The sequence below is a fragment of the Haliotis cracherodii genome, unplaced genomic scaffold, assembly GCF_022045235.1.
Source record: "Haliotis cracherodii isolate W230 unplaced genomic scaffold, xgHalCrac1.p SCAF_6, whole genome shotgun sequence".
Classification (NCBI taxonomy): Eukaryota; Metazoa; Mollusca; class Gastropoda; order Lepetellida; family Haliotidae; genus Haliotis; species Haliotis cracherodii.
Window position 1 is genome coordinate 36,701,428 of NW_027266319.1, and position 20,117 is coordinate 36,721,544.

General features: G+C 38.6%; 1 protein-coding gene across 2 annotated transcripts in view; it reads left to right on the top strand.

Annotated features, from left to right (window-relative positions):
- The first annotated feature begins 1,222 nt into the window (after positions 1-1,222).
- LOC139444711 (interleukin cytokine receptor-related protein 1-like) overlaps positions 1,223-20,117 on the top strand; it is a 48,813-nt gene continuing 29,918 nt past the window's right edge. For both annotated transcript variants that reach the window (XM_071225641.1, XM_071225642.1), the window contains exons 1-3: positions 1,223-1,464; positions 15,226-15,262; positions 17,900-18,046. In XM_071225641.1, the coding sequence (XP_071081742.1) occupies positions 1,327-1,464; positions 15,226-15,262; positions 17,900-18,046 (322 nt within the window). In that variant the 5' untranslated portion in view covers positions 1,223-1,326. The remainder of the gene's footprint in view (positions 1,465-15,225; positions 15,263-17,899; positions 18,047-20,117) is intronic.

The following is a 20,117-nucleotide window of genomic DNA, read 5'->3' on the forward strand; positions in this document are numbered from 1 at the left end:
TATCGATCAGACCGTCTTGACGGGGCGCCACCGTTTTGTTTGAAGCAAATGCAAGTGATACGAGAGGTTGAATCTGATTGGTCCATAGGAGCGGCATAGAAAGTACATAACTCGTAATAGCCACTGGTAGCGCTACGATCGAGCCCAGGAATTCCAGCCTAGTTCGGCAAGGAGGGGAACTGGACTTTTAAAGTCAGTTAACTTTCTTGCCTCGGGAAGATGGCTACAGCCATGCATTTCAACCATTGTACTGCCTGGTTTTATTGTGAACCTCCACGCCAGAAACCTATGATTGTGGGTTCGAATCCCGGTTCGCACCGATTATGTCAGCACCATACCCGTGCTCGTGGGTTTCACCGAAGTTGTAAACGTCTGAGACCTGCATTTCTTCGGGCTTTCCTCCCACATTAAGCTGACACGCCGTGATATAACTGGAATACTGTTAAAAGCGGCGTTAAACCCAACTCACTCACTCATTGTGAACCTAACTCCCTGTTTCAATATAATTGTTAATTATTCATTGACTTGTAGTCATTTACTGATTTAACAAATTAGGTATATGGAAATAATGTCTTGGTTAATCTTTGCACTTCAATTTGGGACCCAAGACGATCCGGGGTAGAATAGGTCTTTAGCAACATATATGCTTGCCCTAAAACACGACTATGCTTGTCGTAAGAGGCGACTAACGGGATGGGGTGGTCTGGCTCGCTGACTTGGCTGATGCATGTCATCGTGTCCCAACAGCGTGGATCGATGCGCATGTTGTCAATCACTGGATTGTCTGGTCCAGACTCAATTATTTACAGACCGCCGCCGTATACCGGTAGCTAGAATATTGCTGAGCGACGTTAAACAACAAACAAACAAACAAAAAATGATAATAATTTTTCATATCATGGAACTACCTTGCAAGTGCATGAATATATAGTTTCGTCGTCTCCAGCTCGCACTTAAAATTTTTATCTGTGTAAGTTACGTCCACTGACCTGATTTATCAACAATTGACTGAACTTGAATACCACGCTCAGTATCAGCTCATGCGAGTTCATGTGAAACACATTTGAACAACGTACTGCGTGCTAGATTTACATCGAGTCCTATAACTTAAATTACATTATCTATGCCCGAGCGACTGCAATTGGCTGCCTGTAATTATACATATACCGACAAGGAAGCGATAAACACGTGGCCTGGATAGTGTACGACGCAGTAATGCAAGGGCGATAAGTGAAGTTGGGTTCAATATAACCGTCCGAATTCGCGGAACTGCAATATCCACTCTTTGGGATGGAACTTGTCTGGAGTTAGACTTAGAGAGGCGGCATGGCTGTCAGTGGCAGTCTCTGGTCTATTTGTGTGTTTTTCCTACCCGTAGTAGCAACACAGATGATGATTGACTTGACTGGTAACTGTTCAAGAACAGGTCCACCAGAACCTCTGGATATATGGGGAGTGGACCAGGTACGTAAACTTAACAGTATATATAGTGTAACTTATGATGTCAATGGTCCGTTGGCCACGGTACACGTGAAAACCACTGCATCAGGGCTGTGTTCTGAGTAAACATGTGAGGTCACGAGTGGGTTGTCAGTAACAGTGAACAGCCAAGTTTGATTTGAGTTTGATATTTTCTTCAAGGATCGTTTAAATAACTCGAGCTGATTCTAATGGCTGTCAGTACCACACAAACAACACCGTACACCGAGACGTTGCGCAACAGTTGCATTGTGGGGGGGGGGGGGGGGGGGGGTCAAAGTGCGGGGACGTTACACTGAGGGGGCGGCGGTGATTCATTTTCGAGAGATGAGTAGTGTGCTTTGGTAGCTATATATCTCATCACATATTTTTACAATTTTTATAATAGATACACAGAGCTGCTGCAATATATAACTACCCAGTATCCTGAATGATGTTTATAAACAGAGTAACATTCCTTACAAATGACACAATGTCACACATACAGCAGTAGGTTGGTTAAATTACATATTTCTAGCATATACATTTCACATTTGGAGATCGATACTCTCGGAAAGCTGGTATCATTTTGTGTGTTATCAAATATATATATCAGAAAGTAGTATTTGAACTTGTAATTAAACCAGATGAATTCATAACTGTGCTCAAATAAACATGCTTTTTATTGACCGATGTATCCTAAAAGCAGTGACGTAGCTACTAAATAGATACCATATGAAGTGAGTGCTTACTGTTATAAATTATTACAAAAATAAAATGAAAAAAAATGTCCTGTACATCATGTACATCTGGTGTGTTCTTCTTTTAGTTATTTGTTATAACTTATTCACTTTAATACATAGGGGATATTTCATGTGTCGAGTGAAATGATATGTTTCTCTCATCTTGTGAAGGGGGAAAAGGAGATATTTTCACAGGAATTTATATGTTATATAATTTCGCCCAGATACCCTTCTGGTCGAAGGCAAAGACATCCAGAGCTCAAGATAAGCTGCGTATCTGCGTAAAATACGCATCAGAAATGCAGAAATACGCAGTAAAAAAAAATCCAAGCATATCAAATACGCAACGAACATTACAGATACGCTACAAAATTAAACTTGTGCGTATCATCAAAATATTGTGATGTAACCCTGCGTATTCGATTAGCAAATCAGCAACTTATTTTGAAACTTTCTTGTGGAAGTATCGTGGTATTTTTGAGTCCTATAAAGCTCTCGAACCCACACGACATCAGGGACTAGATGAATAGTGTTGTTAAATATTTAACTTAAATACCCATATGTGTAAAAACTAGTGGGTAACAGAAATTTGAATACCCAGATAGAATTACTGATACCCAATGATTTTAAAATGCATGGGTAAAATACCCACAACACCAAAAGCTTATCTGGAGCTCTGAACATCTGCATGTTAGTGTACAGCTACAAATTCCAGTGAAAGCACACTTGAAGTTTGTGCACAGTTTATCTGATAGTGGGAACAGTAGGGTCAAGCCTGTAGGATGGAATGTCTTTTTGGTTTCTTTTGTATGGTGATGTCAATTGTAAGTTGGTTACTTAATTACTGTTCACTGACTGGTTTTTCGTGTATTGTAGTGCACAGAAGGGGTGCAATCTATACCCCTGAATGGCCATGATATGGCATGACCACTTTTGTTTATGTTTGTTTTCATGCAAAGCCTTTTGAGCAAGAAGGAAGTAATTTAGGAACATAGATAAACTGAAATAAAAGAAATAAACTTTGTCTTGGAATTAAGTACAACATGTACTGGTCACCAACAATTTATTGCCATTTTTATCATTTTATTTGTTACATATTCCGTGTACAAAACTGACTATATTAATAACTTTAATTTTTATGAAACTATGAGCAAATGAGCTTATTTCTGTCCATGGAATAAGATTCAGTTTATTTCTGGTATAACGCTACGATAGCAAACTCATTAAAATCAGATCTTAGTTCTCGCTACCGCTAAACAAAGATTTGAGGACATTCCATTATGGGTCAGGTCAGACCGACCTTTCGCGAACTTTGACCAACCAATAGAACGACTAACAAGAAGTCGACAATAGCCAATCAGAAGGCAGCTTAATCAAGCATTACGGCACGAGTTTCACGAGACTACGCTTTGAAACATATTTTGACAAATACTCGATAACACAATTAAAAACGGAACAATAGAACATTCTGGAATGGCTAACAGATGGTCTAGAATGTATGAATACAAACATAAAGCCCATAACTGTCATTCAGAATACACTGTGTGTTTTTTTTTTGAGGTTGCACAGTAAAAAAATTGCATTCCAACTGTCACTTTTGTGATCTGATAAGCAATGCTCTGATTGGTCAGATGAAAGGTCGTTCTGACGTGACCCACAATGGGATGTCCTCAGATCTTTGTTTGGTGGTGCCGAGAACTAAGATCTGATTTTAATGAGACTTACTGTACCAGTTGCCGCCATTGTCTTAACTGCACATGCCACATGATAACGTGCACTGCTTCAGTTAAACAAATTAAATTTTTTAGAATCTCAGGTATTACACTAATGTTTTTATTCATCAAAATTTATAACAAATGCTATTGTCAATCTGTCGCCTGCAAACTGACAAAAAACAATATTCAAGAATTTCGATCTACTTATGCTTATCCTTAACACTATGTACTATGGATTTTGCGATATACACCGGCAATGCAGTTTTGGAAATATAGCTCAAATAGGTTTCAGAATGGTATTTTGGGGAAGAAATGACAGACAGATAGAAAGTGATGACAGATCTGAGAGTGCATCATCATATTTTTTTATTTGTATATTTGCGTGAAGTGTCATGTGCGTCATGTGACACCGCCTGGGTGTCTTTTCTAAAGTTGTATTGGAGCAAGGTGATTACGAATAGCAAAAGTAAAACGAGATGCGATCACATGCGTGCTATAAAGGGGAATTAGAGATAATTGGTGATCAGGGATAACTGGTCGCTAGCCTGTAGGCTGTTGGTTGTTGGTTTGTTGTTTAATGCCCCACTCATCAATATTCCAGCTATATGACGGCGGTCTGTAAACAATCAAGTCTAGACCAGATAATCCAGTGATTAATATCATGAGCATCGATCAACGCAATTGGGATCGATGACATGCGTCAGCCAAATCAGTGAGCCTGACCACCCGATCCCGTTAGTCGCCTCCTATGACAAACATAGTCGCCTGTTACGGCAAGCATGGGTTGCTGAAGACCTATTCTACCCATTTGTCTACCTTGGATCTTCACAGGTCGAGCCTGAAGGCATATTTGCAGGGTTTACACCATTTTGTCTTGTAACACAGACTAGTGATTTCACCTTATATTTCTAATTATATCATGCATTTACATGTTTATATATGTAAAGGTCTGTGAAAGCTATGACATGGTGATGTCTGTTTTGTATAGAGGAAATTCACCAAGATTACTTTAAGGAACTTGGACAACTGTTGAGTGATTCTGTTGAGTGCTCCAGCAAATGAAAAAATTATGAAAGTTTTGTAATCACAACTGATGAAAAGTTGTATATATCGTATTGGACACTTTGCTTGGTCAAGGAATGTATCCGTCAATATCCACATGCATGGAATACATTCCTCGAACAAGTAAAGCAAACAATATCCCAGCTGCAGCTTCACAAAGAAATTTGTTACATGTCACGTATCTTGGTGCAGAGCAACAGATAAGCAGTCTATTTGTGTAAAATACCCCCCCCCCCCCCCCCCACAATATTCACAACCCAATTTCTTTCAATTCACTTGAGTACAGAAACGCATGGATTAAATCAAAAACTCAAATGTATAAAAACAGCTCGTGTAAATACCCAATGAAGCTTTTTCAGCATGTGTACACAATTACGAGCTAATTTACGTTCCGAGTCATGCATATATATTTAGAACAGTAAATATATACATGTAAAACATTATTTCATGTTTTTAAATATTAAAAAGTTCACTTATTGTGGGAAAAGCCAAATAGAGGGATGCCTAGATGAGTGAAAAAAATATTGGTCAGCCAATGAAAAATGTAATAACCCAATTAAAATAGAAAACCTAGATTAAAAACTCAATTGCTCAAAGAGTTATCTGGAGCTCTGTTGGTGACATTCTAATGTAAAAAATACTAAAAAGTGTTTTATTTAGGATGTTGTGACTCTGTTTGTTTCTCAAATGATCTCTAAAGTTGTGAGTTTCAGTTGTTTCATGCAGGTGTCAATAGATGGTCATTTAGTCCAAGAAATAATGTTATCTTACTTAAAAATATGTATCTACAAAATAAAAAGAAAACGTACAACTTTATGGATAACAACTGGTTTATTGCATATAGCGACGTTTTGATGTAGATTCTTACACCGTTATTAAGCTGGTGTGACAACAACCAAGTGATGAGGGCTGGGACGAGTCCACATTTACTACCCGGGTAGCCCCCACACCCGTCCCAGCCCTAGTTTATATGCATGACATGTTGTGATAGGCAGCAGATTCAACTTGACAACAACGGTAACAGATAACAAGCAGATAATTGGATGAAGCCAAATGTACAGTACAAATAACAAATAGCACACAGGTAACGAAGCACTGTCAACATTCATGTCGACGGGGATTTAGCTCTTGGGGGGAATCAAGGACAAAATCAACATCACTGGCCCGCAACGTTTTATGCACAACATGTAAACAATAAACAACAAATGCACAATGAGCGTATTACCTGCTCTGACAACACAAACACAGCGATGAGCGGACCTTCCGGCTCAGGCATGCACGAGGTGAGCGGAGCTCCAGCTCAACCTCAGGACGTTTCCTACAAGCGGCACATCCTGCTCGAGGTCGTCCCTACACCAACACTTGGAATACCAAGCTGACTAACAGTGTAATGGTAACACATACATAGTAATGAACAACAATGGACAGACAATGACGTTGCTCTGGACTTGGGACTTCTGGGGGTGATGAACCGACACAGCTCAGGGGATGAACAGTTAAGGCAATAAATGTCATACTATAAATAACAGTAATTAACAGGAAGTGATATAGTAGCCAAGGTTGGCTGACAGTCAATATACAATGAAATGGTGGTGAGGATTAACAACGGAGATTAGCGCCTAATACATAATGACAATTAAGTTTTGGAGACATGCACATGTCATGGCTACAGGGTAATGAGCCTTTGGAATCAAATGGTTGTCAGAAATCAGTCGCTATGACCGCACACTGGTAATCAACCTAGATGTACATTGAGGATTAAGAGAATTAAACAGTTATGACAAGCTGATTGGATCCCAATTAAAATTGTAGGGGTGTACTGGTTATCAATAAATCAATTGTTAAATCAGTTTCCGATCAATATTATCGATTTCAGTTTGGAATATCGATAGTTTTGATTGTATTTACCATAGTTTTACAGTTTCAATAAAATACATGCAATGCTGTTCAATTTTTTTTTGCTTTTGATCATGAGTGGTAGTAATTTATACATGGTAATGTGGAAGTTTCTTTTTCTTAAATTATTAGGGTAAAGGAAATATTTCAAACTTTACTTTTTATTTTTTGTTATGGTTATGACATTCAAAGAAAACTTCAGTTCCAAGGTTTAATTCAACTCTAAAATCCATAAAAATGATACACTGAAATTATCGATATTTATTGGAATAGTTGCTTGCAATATCAATAGTTATCATAATAGTTTCTTTCAATATCAAGAGTTATCGCAATAGTTATTTCCAGACCAATAGTCACCCCTATAAAATAGTCTATTGCTTGATTAGATCTTCATGAGCAGACGAGATGTTATAGTACCCTTGATCTCTGTTGATCAAAGGTTTGTGATTCTTATCTTCCATTGAGTAGCACATACCACATGTTGTTGAAAAAAATGACCTAGATATGAAGCTGAAAAAATGTTTAAGAGGAAAAACTTCACCTTGATATTTACATCCCTACCCTAACTCTTTCCCCCCTTTTGTGCACAGTGTTTATAGAGTATTGATCATGTTGATCACAAGGAGACCACATGCTTTCGACCAAACCTCAGAAAAAATTAAAAATGATGTTGAAAAGGTTAATGAGTAAAAAAATTTTTTTACATCCTCATCCCAATGCTTTCCCCAGGAGGGGCAGCAGATGTCAACATTGTCACTTTAAAACTGATGTTGAAAATGTTAATCAGGAACAGCGCTATTTAACATCCTCATCCCAATGCTTTCCCCAGGAGGGGCAGCAGATGTCAACATTGTCCTCAAACTCGGCCAGACAAAACATTTTGTTCATTTTAATTGTATTCCTTGTTTTCAGATAAGATAAGTCTGTGACACAGTTGACAATGCTGTATCCATGTGTAGTTTATAATGATTTATATTTGCTTGTTGATAAAACCTTCAACATGTAGACACCAACTGTATTTTTTAATTTCAAAATGGTGTAGATAGATTTTATGTGTTTAAAAGAAACCCAATTGATCCTCCAACTATACTACTCAAAAGAAGTTAAAGAACACCTGATTCTTTCATATCAATATAGTTTATCTTTCATACCATGAGAGATTAACTAAAGTAATATGAAAGAATTGGGTGTTCTTTTACCTCTTTGAGTAGTATAGTTAACTTCTTTTTAATAGTATTGTTAACTTCTTTTGAGTATTATATTATATTGTAAAACTTCTGCAAAGTTTTCAGTGTTAGATATGCATTTTCTTTTGTGCTCTTTTTTGAAAATAAAGTTACGGTTGGCTCCTGAATTAACATGATAAGGATAAGATAATACAAACAAATTATCAAATATTGTGGCGTTACAAGAAATATATTAGTTGACATAATGGTTATATAATAGAAATTCAGAAGAACAATTGAATAGGCATTCATTCTATTGAACACATTGACAATTATTTTCTCTAATCATAATTAAAGTATATATTTTGAAATAAAAACAAAATATAAATGTTGTGTAAATTGTAAATTTGATACCATAACATTTGTGTTTTTGCAAAATATTCTTCAGTCTGGCTCTCAAAAATGCTCAAAATCTCACAGGTCAGTAGTAGGTTACAAATCACATGCCTTAGCACGATGTTTAAGTATACTTAAGTGAGAGAGTGAATATTTCGTTAAGTTCCATCAGCTATGTTCCAGCTAAATAATCAAACGACTCTCACGAGCTGCAATTCACTTTGTGAATGATGCCTGACTCCTTCATCTAGGGTAGGGACTTCTTGTGATCAACAGTGGGATGATGGGGATCTATTCTTACTTCCGGAGGGTATATAACAGTAACATATTTGTTCTGCTTAATAACCATTATCAGGGATGTCTTGGCTCTAAATAAGAAAAATACATTACACACAATGTATGTCACTAAATTAAGCCACATCCGTGGGGGTTGTATGTAGAATATGTCCCAATTAACTTAGGTTTGTTGTGAGAGGTGTCTAAATGGATATTGTTTATTGAATTTTAAGGAATGGTTTTGAGGATTTTGAATTTTAAATTAGATTAACAGATTAACATTCAATATGTCTCTCAAACTTAATTAGTATTGTAATGTTTTAATTATCCAAAGTTAGCTCAGTGAGCATGTAACTGAAGGTTATGTGTTGTCTGTAAAATCCTTGAACATGTAACGGAAGGTTATGTGCTGTCTGTAAAATCCTTGAACATGTAACTGAAGGTTATGTGTTGTCTGTAAAATCCTTGAACATGTAACTGAAGGTTATGTGTTGTCTGTAAAATCCTTGAACATGTAACTGAAGGTTATGTGTTGTCTGTAAAATCCTTGAACATGTAACGGAAGGTTATGTGCCGTCTGTAAAATCCTTGAACATGTAACTGAAGGTTATGTGTTGTCTGTAAAATCCTTGAGCATATAACTGAAGGTTATGTGTTGTCTGTAAAATCCTTGAGCATGTAACTGAAGTTTGTGTGTTGTCTGTAAATCCCTTGAGCATAGAACTGAAGGTTATGTGTTTGTAAATTGCAAGTTCCTTTTCATTTTGAACGTTATCAAAATCTCTGCGGAAAACATGTTAGACTGCGAAGCCATTGTGTGAAGTGTCCCCTTACAATGCTGACAGTATTCCTGCTCAAGTTAAACATATGCTAATCACATCAACCAGTGAAGCCTAGACTAGCCTTTTTAACAGTGTGTAACCTGATATACAGTTAAGTTGTATGTGTAATTACAGCTGTAATAGTATTGTTATGACTGTCTGACACTGTGGGACCATGGAACTATAGACTTTGAATGGATGATACATACCATGCTGTTTATGACTGTTTGGTCACAGCTGTAACCAACCCATGCTTTACCTATGAACGTGAATGTAGCACATGTTTATTGCCCTGTTATGAGCTTCCATTATGACCAGGAGTTGATTGTTACACATCAAGTATTTTATGTCTGCTGATTGCTGATTGCTGATTGCTGTCTCAACCAAAGCCTTAATGTATACATGATACAAGGTTCGAAATGTTTTTTGTTTGTTGTTTAACACCGCACTCAGCAATATTCCAGCTTTATGACGGCAATCTGTACATAATCGAGTCTTGAACAGACAATCCAGGGATTGATATCATGAGCATCAATGTAGGATACGAATTCATGCATCAACCAAGTCAGCGAGTCTGACCACCCGATCCTGTCAGTCGCCTCTTAAGACAAGCATAGTCGCTTTTTACAGCAAGCATGGGCTGCTTAAGACCTATTGAAATGTAACCAAGTTTAGAGACGATTTAGAGATGATTCTATTATTGCAAACGTTGATGCAGCACAATTAAATATTTTCTTTCTGATTTTTTTAGGATTAAATTGATTTGTCATAAATTACCTGATTTGGTTGCCCTGGGGCAGTTTTTGCCATGCACGGTTTAGGTCTTTTTTTTTTATTATTGGTTTACAAATTCCCTCTCAAACAAATCAGTATGGTAGGGAAAGAAAAATAAATAAAAAGATTCTTACATGACAAGGCAAATTCTCCAGGAACCCAGATGTGGCGGGAGTTACTGCCCATTACTGTTAACACTGCATTGTAGGCCTTTAACGATTCACTGATACCTACGATATCATCAATACTTAGGTACACGCTATTCTTGAGTCATCAGTTTGTGAGAACGAAATACACTATAAATAGAACAGGAACTAATAGAGTTACCTCCCTTAATAGCAGAAGTAGCACTGCGCCACCTGTAAGCATGGCAAAACACAAGGACATGGTAGCCGAAGATGCGCTGACTAACTGTTACATTCAATAACCATCCCTTCTTTATAACTGATTTGTTCTTGTGAATTTCTTTGTTAAATGTTTTGAGATAACAATATATTAATGTGTGAGGTTTTATCATTTCTTCCTATCTGATGTGGTGTGTTGTGATACCAGTAGTATCGTCAGTCCGTATCATGATACAAATTGCATCGCAAGATATCAGGCGATACTCAGCTCAACTGCATTAATTGCCATGTAAATCATTGCAGAAGTGATTCCTTCTGCAAAGTAGCGATTTTTGATTGCAAAGTCATCTTATACTGAGATTCTAGAAATTCATTTTTTTATTCTGTAATACAAAAGTTATTCAGGTCAGCAGTTATAGTTTTTAAAAATGGTAATTATTGTGCTCACTTTTTCTCTCTCGACTTTCTCGGTATTTTGGTTCAGAGGCCTAATAAAAGAACTGTGTTCATAAATTGAGCTCATCATCCAGTCTCCTGTTGCTTTTCGGACGGACTGTTCACACAACACTGAGAACTTTATGCAGTAAAAAAGTGTTTTATCATGTTTATGACATATTTTTCTTATTTCTCGGATGATAATACCAAATGTCCATCTTACTCACACTTCACGGACGATAATACCAAATTTCCACCTCTCTCACTTCACGGATGATAATGCACAATTTCCACCTCACTCTTACTTCACAGATGATAATACCAAATTTCCACCTCACTCTTACTTCACAGATGATAATACCAAATTTCCACCTCACTTTCACTTCACGGATGATAATACCAAATTTCCACCTCACTCTTACTGGGGCGGTCGGGTAGCCTAGTGGTTAAAGCGTTCGCTCGTCACGCCGAAGACCCGGGTTCGATTCCCGACATGGGTACAATGTGTGAAGCCCATTTCTGGTGTCCCCCGCCGTGATATTGCTGGAATATTGCTAAAAGCGGCGTAAAACCATACTCACTCACTCACTCTTACATGCACAATTTCCACCTAACTCTTACTTCACCGATAATAATGCACAATTTCCACCTCACTCTTACTTCACCGATAATAATGCACAATTTCCACCTCACTCTTACTTTGTTTGTTTGTAAGCTGAAAGAGTTACTTATTTATGTCTTAATGAATTTTGAGACAAATATTTGTATCTATTATCTTTTTTAATCAATATCAGCTGGAATGTGTACATGTGTTAATCGTGTACTCATGCAAGTCATAAGTTGAGATGGAGCATTCATATGGCTGTTTGAAAGCTGAAAGAGTCTCTTTATTATAAGTTACATGTTAATGAATTTTGAAACAAATATTTGTATCAATTTCCTCTTTTAACCAATATCAGCTGGAATGTGTTTATGTGTTAATCCTATTCTCATGCAAGTCATGAGGTTGAGACAGAGAATTGTGTGGTAGTTTTTATAACATTATGAAATCTGACCGCAGCACAACAGCTTCAGTCTGTTCCATGTGTATTGATTCAGGGATTGGTTGTAATGAACGTTTCGTGTCATGATATTGATGTAATAATCAACTCAACAAATGTGGGCAGACAATCAATGTGGGCAATCATTAAACAGTATCATGTTCGCATTTGTCTCATAATGACCGATTATTTCCCTCAGTTTAGATTTGTATACAGCATCTCCTCTTATCTGAAAGCTGAAGAGACCAATGTGTCTCACACAGGCTGACAGTCCATTTGTATACAGTGTCTCCTCTTATCTGAAAGCTGAAGAGACCCATGTGTCTCACACAGACTGACAATCCATTTGTATACAGTGTCTCCTCTTATCTGAAAGCTGAAGAGACCCATGTGTCTCACACAGACTGACAATCCATTTGTATACAGTGTCTCCTCTTATCTGAAAGCTGAAGAGACCCATGTGTCTCACACAGACTGACAATCCATTTGTATACAGCGTCTCCTCTTATCTGAAAGCTGAAGAGACCCATGTGTCTCACACAGACTGACAATCCATTTGTATACAGTGTCTCCTTTTATCTCAATGCTCACGGAAGAGACCCATCTGAACGGGATCGGGTGGTCAGATTCGCTGACTTGGTTGATGCATGTCATAGTATCCCAATTGCATGGACCGATGCTCATGATGTCAAATACGGGATTGTCTGGTCCAGACTCTATTATTTACAGATCGCCGTCATATAGCTGGAATATTGCTGAGTGCGGCGTTAAACAACAAACAAACAAAGCTGAAGAGACCCATGTGTCTCATATAGACTGACAGTCCATTTGTATACAGCGTCTCCTCTTTTCTCAAAGAGACCCATGTATTTCATGTTAGTCTGTGTGTAACAGCGACTCCCTTTAGGCTTATCTCTGTGTCAAAGGAAATCTAACAGTGGTTGCTACACATTGCCCACAGAACATACAATTTTCAAGACAAACATATTCCGAAGTTTACAGCACAGTTAACATTATAGAATAGCTTCAGTAAGACTGTATGTTAACTATGTCATTATAGGTGATATAATGGTTTCAAAACGTTTGCTTTTCACAGGAAACATTTGAAGCTAACCTTGAATTCAGGAACTGTCATGATAAAAATATTTTTTGTGCCTGTCAAAAAAACAGAATTTGCTTTGATCTCTATTATCTTGTTATATACAAATCTAGTGTAAAATACATGATATAATCTTAGTGTTATGTGCATATTATCTTAGTATATATGCATATAATTTTAGTATTATATACATCATGTACATGTTATCTTAGTATATGCATATTATCTTAGTATTATACACATATTATCTTAGTACTTTATATATATTATCTTAGTGTTATTTACATATTATCTTAGTGCTATATACATATTATCATAGTATATACATAATACACATCTTATTGTTATGTACACATTATCATAGAGTTATATGCAAATTATCTTAGTGTTATATTCATATTATCTTAGTGCTATATATATATTTATGATCTTAGTGTTATGTACACATTATCATAGTGCTATATTTATATTATCTTAGTGTTATGTACATATTATCTTAGTGCTATACATATATTATCTTAGTGTTATGTACATATTATCTTAGTGTTATATACATATCATCTTAGTGTTATATACATATTATCATAGTATTATATACATAATACACATCTTATTGTTATGTACACATTATCATAGAATTATATACAAATTATCTTAGTTTTATATTCATATTATCTTAGTGCTATATATATATTATCTTAGTGTTATGTACACATTATCATAGTGCTATATATATATTATCTTAGTGTTATGTACATATTATCTTAGTGCTATACATATATTATCTTAGTGCTATACATATATTATCTTAGTGTTATGTACATATTATCATAGTGTTATATATATATATATATATATATTATCTTAGTGTTGTAAACATATTGTCTTAGTGTTATATACATATTGTCGATAGTGGTGTAAACCAGCTTACACAGATTCTCCAATATTTCATGCTTGGCTATAAAAAGCATAACATTCACAGTTGCCGGCAGCCAATATGTTTCTGCCCAACAATATCCCATCTTTGATCTGAAATTTAATAACAAATAATTCAGGGCTGAGATTCACCTACATAAAAAAAAGAATATCAACTTTTGAAATAAAAATACTGTATGGGGTGGGGGGGGGGGGGGTGGGGGGTTTGGGGGGGTGATACAAATCGTATCACACTCTCAGTGTATCGTATTGTGACCCCACCGTATCGTTACACCTCTAATTATCGAAGTGTTATGTACATGATATTGTCTTCGTGTTATACATATTATCTTTGTATTGTATAATGTTATGTTAGTGTTATATTGACCCATGACGATCCGAGTTTTATTTGGTCTTCAGCAACCAGTGTTTGTCGTAAGAGTCGAGATCACAGGATCGGGTAGTCAGGCTCACTGACTTGGTTGATGTATGTCATCATGTCCCAATTGCATACATTGATGCTCATGATGCCAATCCGTGGATTAGTCCAGACTCGATTATTTACAAACTGCCACTACTACTACACTTCCTACTTCGAGACAACCATAAGTTCAACACATCAAAGTTCAACACAGCGGTGTTCAACTGTACATGATATTATCTGAGTGTTTTGGTTTGGTTTGGTTTGTTGTTTAACGCCGCACTCAGCAATATTCCAGCTATATGGCGGTGGTCTGTAAATAATTAAGTCTGGACCAGACAATCCAGTGATTAATATCATGAGCATCGATCCATGCAATTGGGATACGATGACATGCATCAACCAAGTCAGCGAGCCTGACCACCCGATCCCATTAGTTGCCTCTTACAACAAGTAGAGTCGCCTGTTACGACAAATATAGTAGCCTTATTATCTTAGTGATGATCACTATCTTGTACATGAAATAGATGAAAGCATCATGTTTTTTCTATGTGTGCATTGTAACCTCTTGAAAACTCTACAATCTTGGCAAAATGAAAGGGCATTTTTTGAAAATATAGTATATATTGTGTCACCTGGTCTCATGACTGTGTTTGTGTTGTAGAGGGATCCCCTGACTTGCAGTTTGTTCGGCACAAGCAGTGAGTATAAAACTTAGTCCACAATAGCTTATGTAAAGTAATTAAGCAATACAAAAGCGTTGAAGATCTGGGTTAGAATTGGTCTTCAGGAATCCATTCTTGTCTCACCCCATGAAGATCCGGATTAGAATTGGTCTTCAGCAACCCATGCTAAGTGTCTCCTTGCATGAAGATCTTGGTTAGAATTGGTCTTCAACAACCCATGTTTGTCTCCCGGCATGAATATCCGGGTTAGAATCGGTCTTCAGCAACCCATTCTTGTCTCCCCCCGTAATGATTCGGGATAGAATTGGTCTCCTCCAACCCATGCTTGTCTCCCCCCATGAAGATCGATAGAATGTCATAGGAGCCGACTAACGGGATCGAATGAACAGGCTCGTTGATGCTTGTCATCGTATCCTAATGGTGTAGATCAATGCTCATGAAGTCAATGTCTGAATTTTCTGGTCCAGACTTGATTATTCACAGACCTTCATCATATAGCTGGAATATTGCTGAGTGCAGCATTAAACAGCAAGACAATATAATGCTAAATATACCTAAGAAAAGTTGGAGTGAACATTGAGTTTTTGGACAGTGGATGTTCCATGTGCAACAGTAGAATCCCTTTTCACTGGCCATGCTTTATGTCAAGTTGGCAGTGTCTTAACTGGTAAACTTTCCGCCCTGCTTCTATCAACTGCCTTTGTTTCTGGTCATCCAGTCATATTTTATGGGTGCTTCGATTGAGGAAATTATCCCTCATGGTGACATTGTCCAGATCTTGATCACCTGTTCTACATATGGCTACAGCAACATATGTTATGTATAACCATGATAACATATGTTCTACATATTGCTACAGCAACATTTGTGATGTGTAACCATGATGACATATGTTCTAAATATGGCTACAGCAACATTTGTGATGTGTAACCATGATAACTTATGTTCTACATATGGCTGCAGCAACATATGTGATGTGTAACCATGATAACATATGTTCTACATATGGCTGCAGCAACATATGTGATGTGTAACCATGATAACTTATGTTCTACATATGGCTGCAGCAACATATGTGATGTGTAACCATGATAACATATGTTTTATATATGGCTGCAGCAACATATGTGATGTGTAACCATGATAACTTATGTTCTACATATTGCTACAGCAACATATCTGATGTATAACCATGATGACATGTGTTCTAAATATGGCTACAGCAACATTTGTGATGTGTAACCATGATAACTTATGTTCTACATATTGCTACAGCAACATTTGTGATGTATAACCATGATGACATATGTTCTAAATATGGCTACAGCAACATTTGTGATGTGTAACCATGATAACTTATGTTCTACATATGGCTGCAGCAACATATGTGATGTGTAACCATGATAACATATGTTCTACATATGGCTGCAGCAACATATGTGATGTGTAACCATGATAACATATGTTCTATATATGGCTGCAGCAACATATGTGATGTGTAACCATGATGACATATGTTCTACATATGGCTACAGCAACATATGTGATGTATAAATATGATGACATATGTTCTACATATGGCTACAGCAACATATGTGATGTGTAACCATGATAACTTATGTTGTACATATGGCTGCAGCAACATATGTGATGTGTAACCATGATAACATATGTTCTATATATGGCTGCAGCAACATATGTGATGTGTAACCATGATAACTTATGTTCTACATATGGCTACAGCAACATATGTTCTACATATGACTACAGCAACATATGTGGTGTATAACCATGATAACTTATGTTCTACATATGGCTACAGTAACATGTGATGTGTAACTATGATAACATATGTTCTACATATGGCTACAGCAACATATGTGATGTATAACTATGACGACATATGTTCTACATATGGCTACAGCAACATATGTGATATATAACCATGATAACATATGTTCTACTTATGGCTACAGCAACATAACATATGTTCTACATATGGCTACAGCAACATACGTGATGTATAATGCCGAACTACGCTGGAATTCTGTGGCTTGATCCTAGCGCCATCAGTGGCCATGATGAGTTATCAGATTCCACCTCTCACATCACTTGCCTTTGCTTCAAACAAAATGGCAGCGCCCACTCAGGATGAACAAGTTACAAGGCAATTCCCTCTCAAAAATAATGTACGACTTCGTCAAATTGCGAGCCCATATTTGAATCTCCAGAAATGATGTCATGATAGAACAATGTTTTACCGTGAAATAAACCACACTTTGTTCAACCTTGTTCTTTGCGATTTATCACATAGCTATTTTATATATTGTCATAAAAATGGCCTTACCTCGTGAAGTGCACCAAATCATTTGAACACATTGATTAAAAACGTGAAAAGATTTGGAAAATGTGTTGACACCCAGTTGATGGGAAATTGTGTTTGCAATCTGTTCTGAGAACTTGACACAAGAAGGGATTCAGTCTCATTATTTAACGGGACCACTGTCAAAACCTCACCAAACTGGACTTTTTCTGACCCATTGACCCAGAATTCCCACAAAGGTGTTTGATGAATTGTTTAGAATGAATAAGATGCAAGCTTTGCATGTGATGAACAATTTTTTCTGTACACAATACGTTTCATGTCTTCAGGCTGCCAGAATGGTGTCCTCCCGCCTCACCTGGGAGGTCCATTCATGGGGTCGCCAGAGTCCCTGATGGTGGAGGGAGCGTATGTCAAGGGCCGAACCGGTAGCCTCAACCCCCAGCTGGTTTTCACCTGGAAACCCCCCGTAGCAGGTACACACCCTATGCTGAGGGTCAGAAACTCCCTCTTGTCGTTAAGGAGGGGACTGTCTCTTATATTCTACTAAAAAAATGTTAGACTGGGTGGTGGTTAAGGGTTTGATTGTCGCTGATTTCCCTGAAATTGTGGGTCAAAATTTTAAAGCTGGAAGTGCATTTGATTTTCTTTGAAGGGTAGTTAGAGGCATGGCACTTTCTTTAAAAATGACAGATTTGTTGCATTACACATGCATTTTCTAAACCTGTAAATAACACTATTAAAAAGGAAGTGGATGTAATTTTCTTTTTAATGTAGATAGAGGCATTGGATTTTAAATGTGTTTAAGTCACACTGCAAATGACATTTCATTATTTTCTCCAACCAGAATTGCTTTTGACCTACTTCAGAAGGTAGCTAGGACTTTCAGTTTCAAAATTCTACTACGTTGGTCATTCATTTTTCCATACTGAGGCCATGTCTTTAAATCAGAAGTATATGTACTTATACTTTCTTGTTAAGGTGGTCTGAAGAAAAGGACTTTTGGTTTCAAAGTTGCACAGCATTTGGCATTTGTCTTCCAAAACCGGAAGTGATGTCCATAAACAAGAAGTGCTTATGACTTTGTTGTTAGGGACCATACTTGTGGTGTGACGATACACTGATACATCGGTGGATCGCGATTTTTTACTTCCTGATACAAGTATCAATCACAGTGGCACACAAAGTGAAAAATATAGATACATGCCTTAAATCTTTTCTGTATTAACGGTTGGGCAGGCACAGTTTTGGGTTGTGCAGGCACAGTGTTGTGTTGGGCAGGCACAGTGTTGTGTTGGGCAGGCACAATGTTGGGCAGCCACAGTGTTGTGCAGGCACGGTGTTGGGCAGTACAGTGTTGTGTTGGCAGGCACAGTGTTGTGCAGGAACGGTGTTGGGCGGGCACAGTGTTGGGCTGGTCAGGCACGGTGTGGGGCAGGCATGGTGTTGGGTTGGGTAGGCACAGTGTGGGGCAGGCATGGTGTTGGGTTGGTCAGGCACAGTGTGGGGCAGGCATGGTGTTGGGTTGGGTAGGCACAGTGTGGGGCAGGCATGGTGTTGGGTTGGGTAGGCACAGTGTTGGGTTGGTCAGGCACAGTGTGGGGCAGGCATGGTGTTGGGTTGGTCAGGCACGGTGTTGGGTTGGTCAGGCACAGTGTGGGGCAGGCATGGTGTTGGGTTGGTCAGGCACAGTGTGGGGCAGGCATGGTGTTGGGGTGTTGGGTTGGGTAGGCACGGTGTTGGGTTGGTCAGGCACAGTGTGGGGCAGGCATGGTGTTGGGTTGGTCAGGCACGGTGTTGGGTTGGTCAGGCACAGTGTGGGGCAGGCATGGTGTTGGGTTGGTCAGGCACGGTGTTGGGTTGGTCAGGCACAGTGTGGGGCAGGCATGGTGTTGGGTTGGGTAGGCACAGTGTGGGGCAGGCATGGTGTTGGGTTGGGTAGGCACAGTGTGGGGCAGGCATGGTGTTGGGCATGGTGTTGGGTTGGTCAGGCACAGTGTGGGGCAGGCATGGTGTTGGGTTGAGTAGGCACAGTGTGGGGCAGGCATGGTGTTGGGTTGGGTAGGCACAGTGTGGGGCAGGCATGGTGTTGGGCATGGTGTTGGGTTGGTCAGGCACAGTGTTGGGTTGGGTAGGCACAGTGTGGGGCAGGCATGGTGTTGGGTTGGTCAGGCACAGTGTGGGGCAGGCATGGTGTGGGGTTGGGTAGGCACAGTGTGGGGCAGGCATGGTGTTGGGTTGGGTAGGCACAGTGTGGGGCAGGCATGGTGTTGGGCATGGTGTTGGGTTGGTCAGGCACAGTGTGGGGCAGGCATGGTGTTGGGTTGGGTAGGCACAGTGTGGGGCAGGCATGGTGTTGGGTTGGGTAGGCACAGTGTGGGGCAGGCATGGTGTTGGGCATGGTGTTGGGTTGGGTAGGCACAGTGTGGGGCAGGCATGGTGTTGGGTTGAGTAGGCACAGTGTGGGGCAGGCATGGTGTTGGGTTGGGTAGGCACAGTGTGGGGCAGGCATGGTGTTGGGTTGAGTAGGCACAGTGTGGGGCAGGC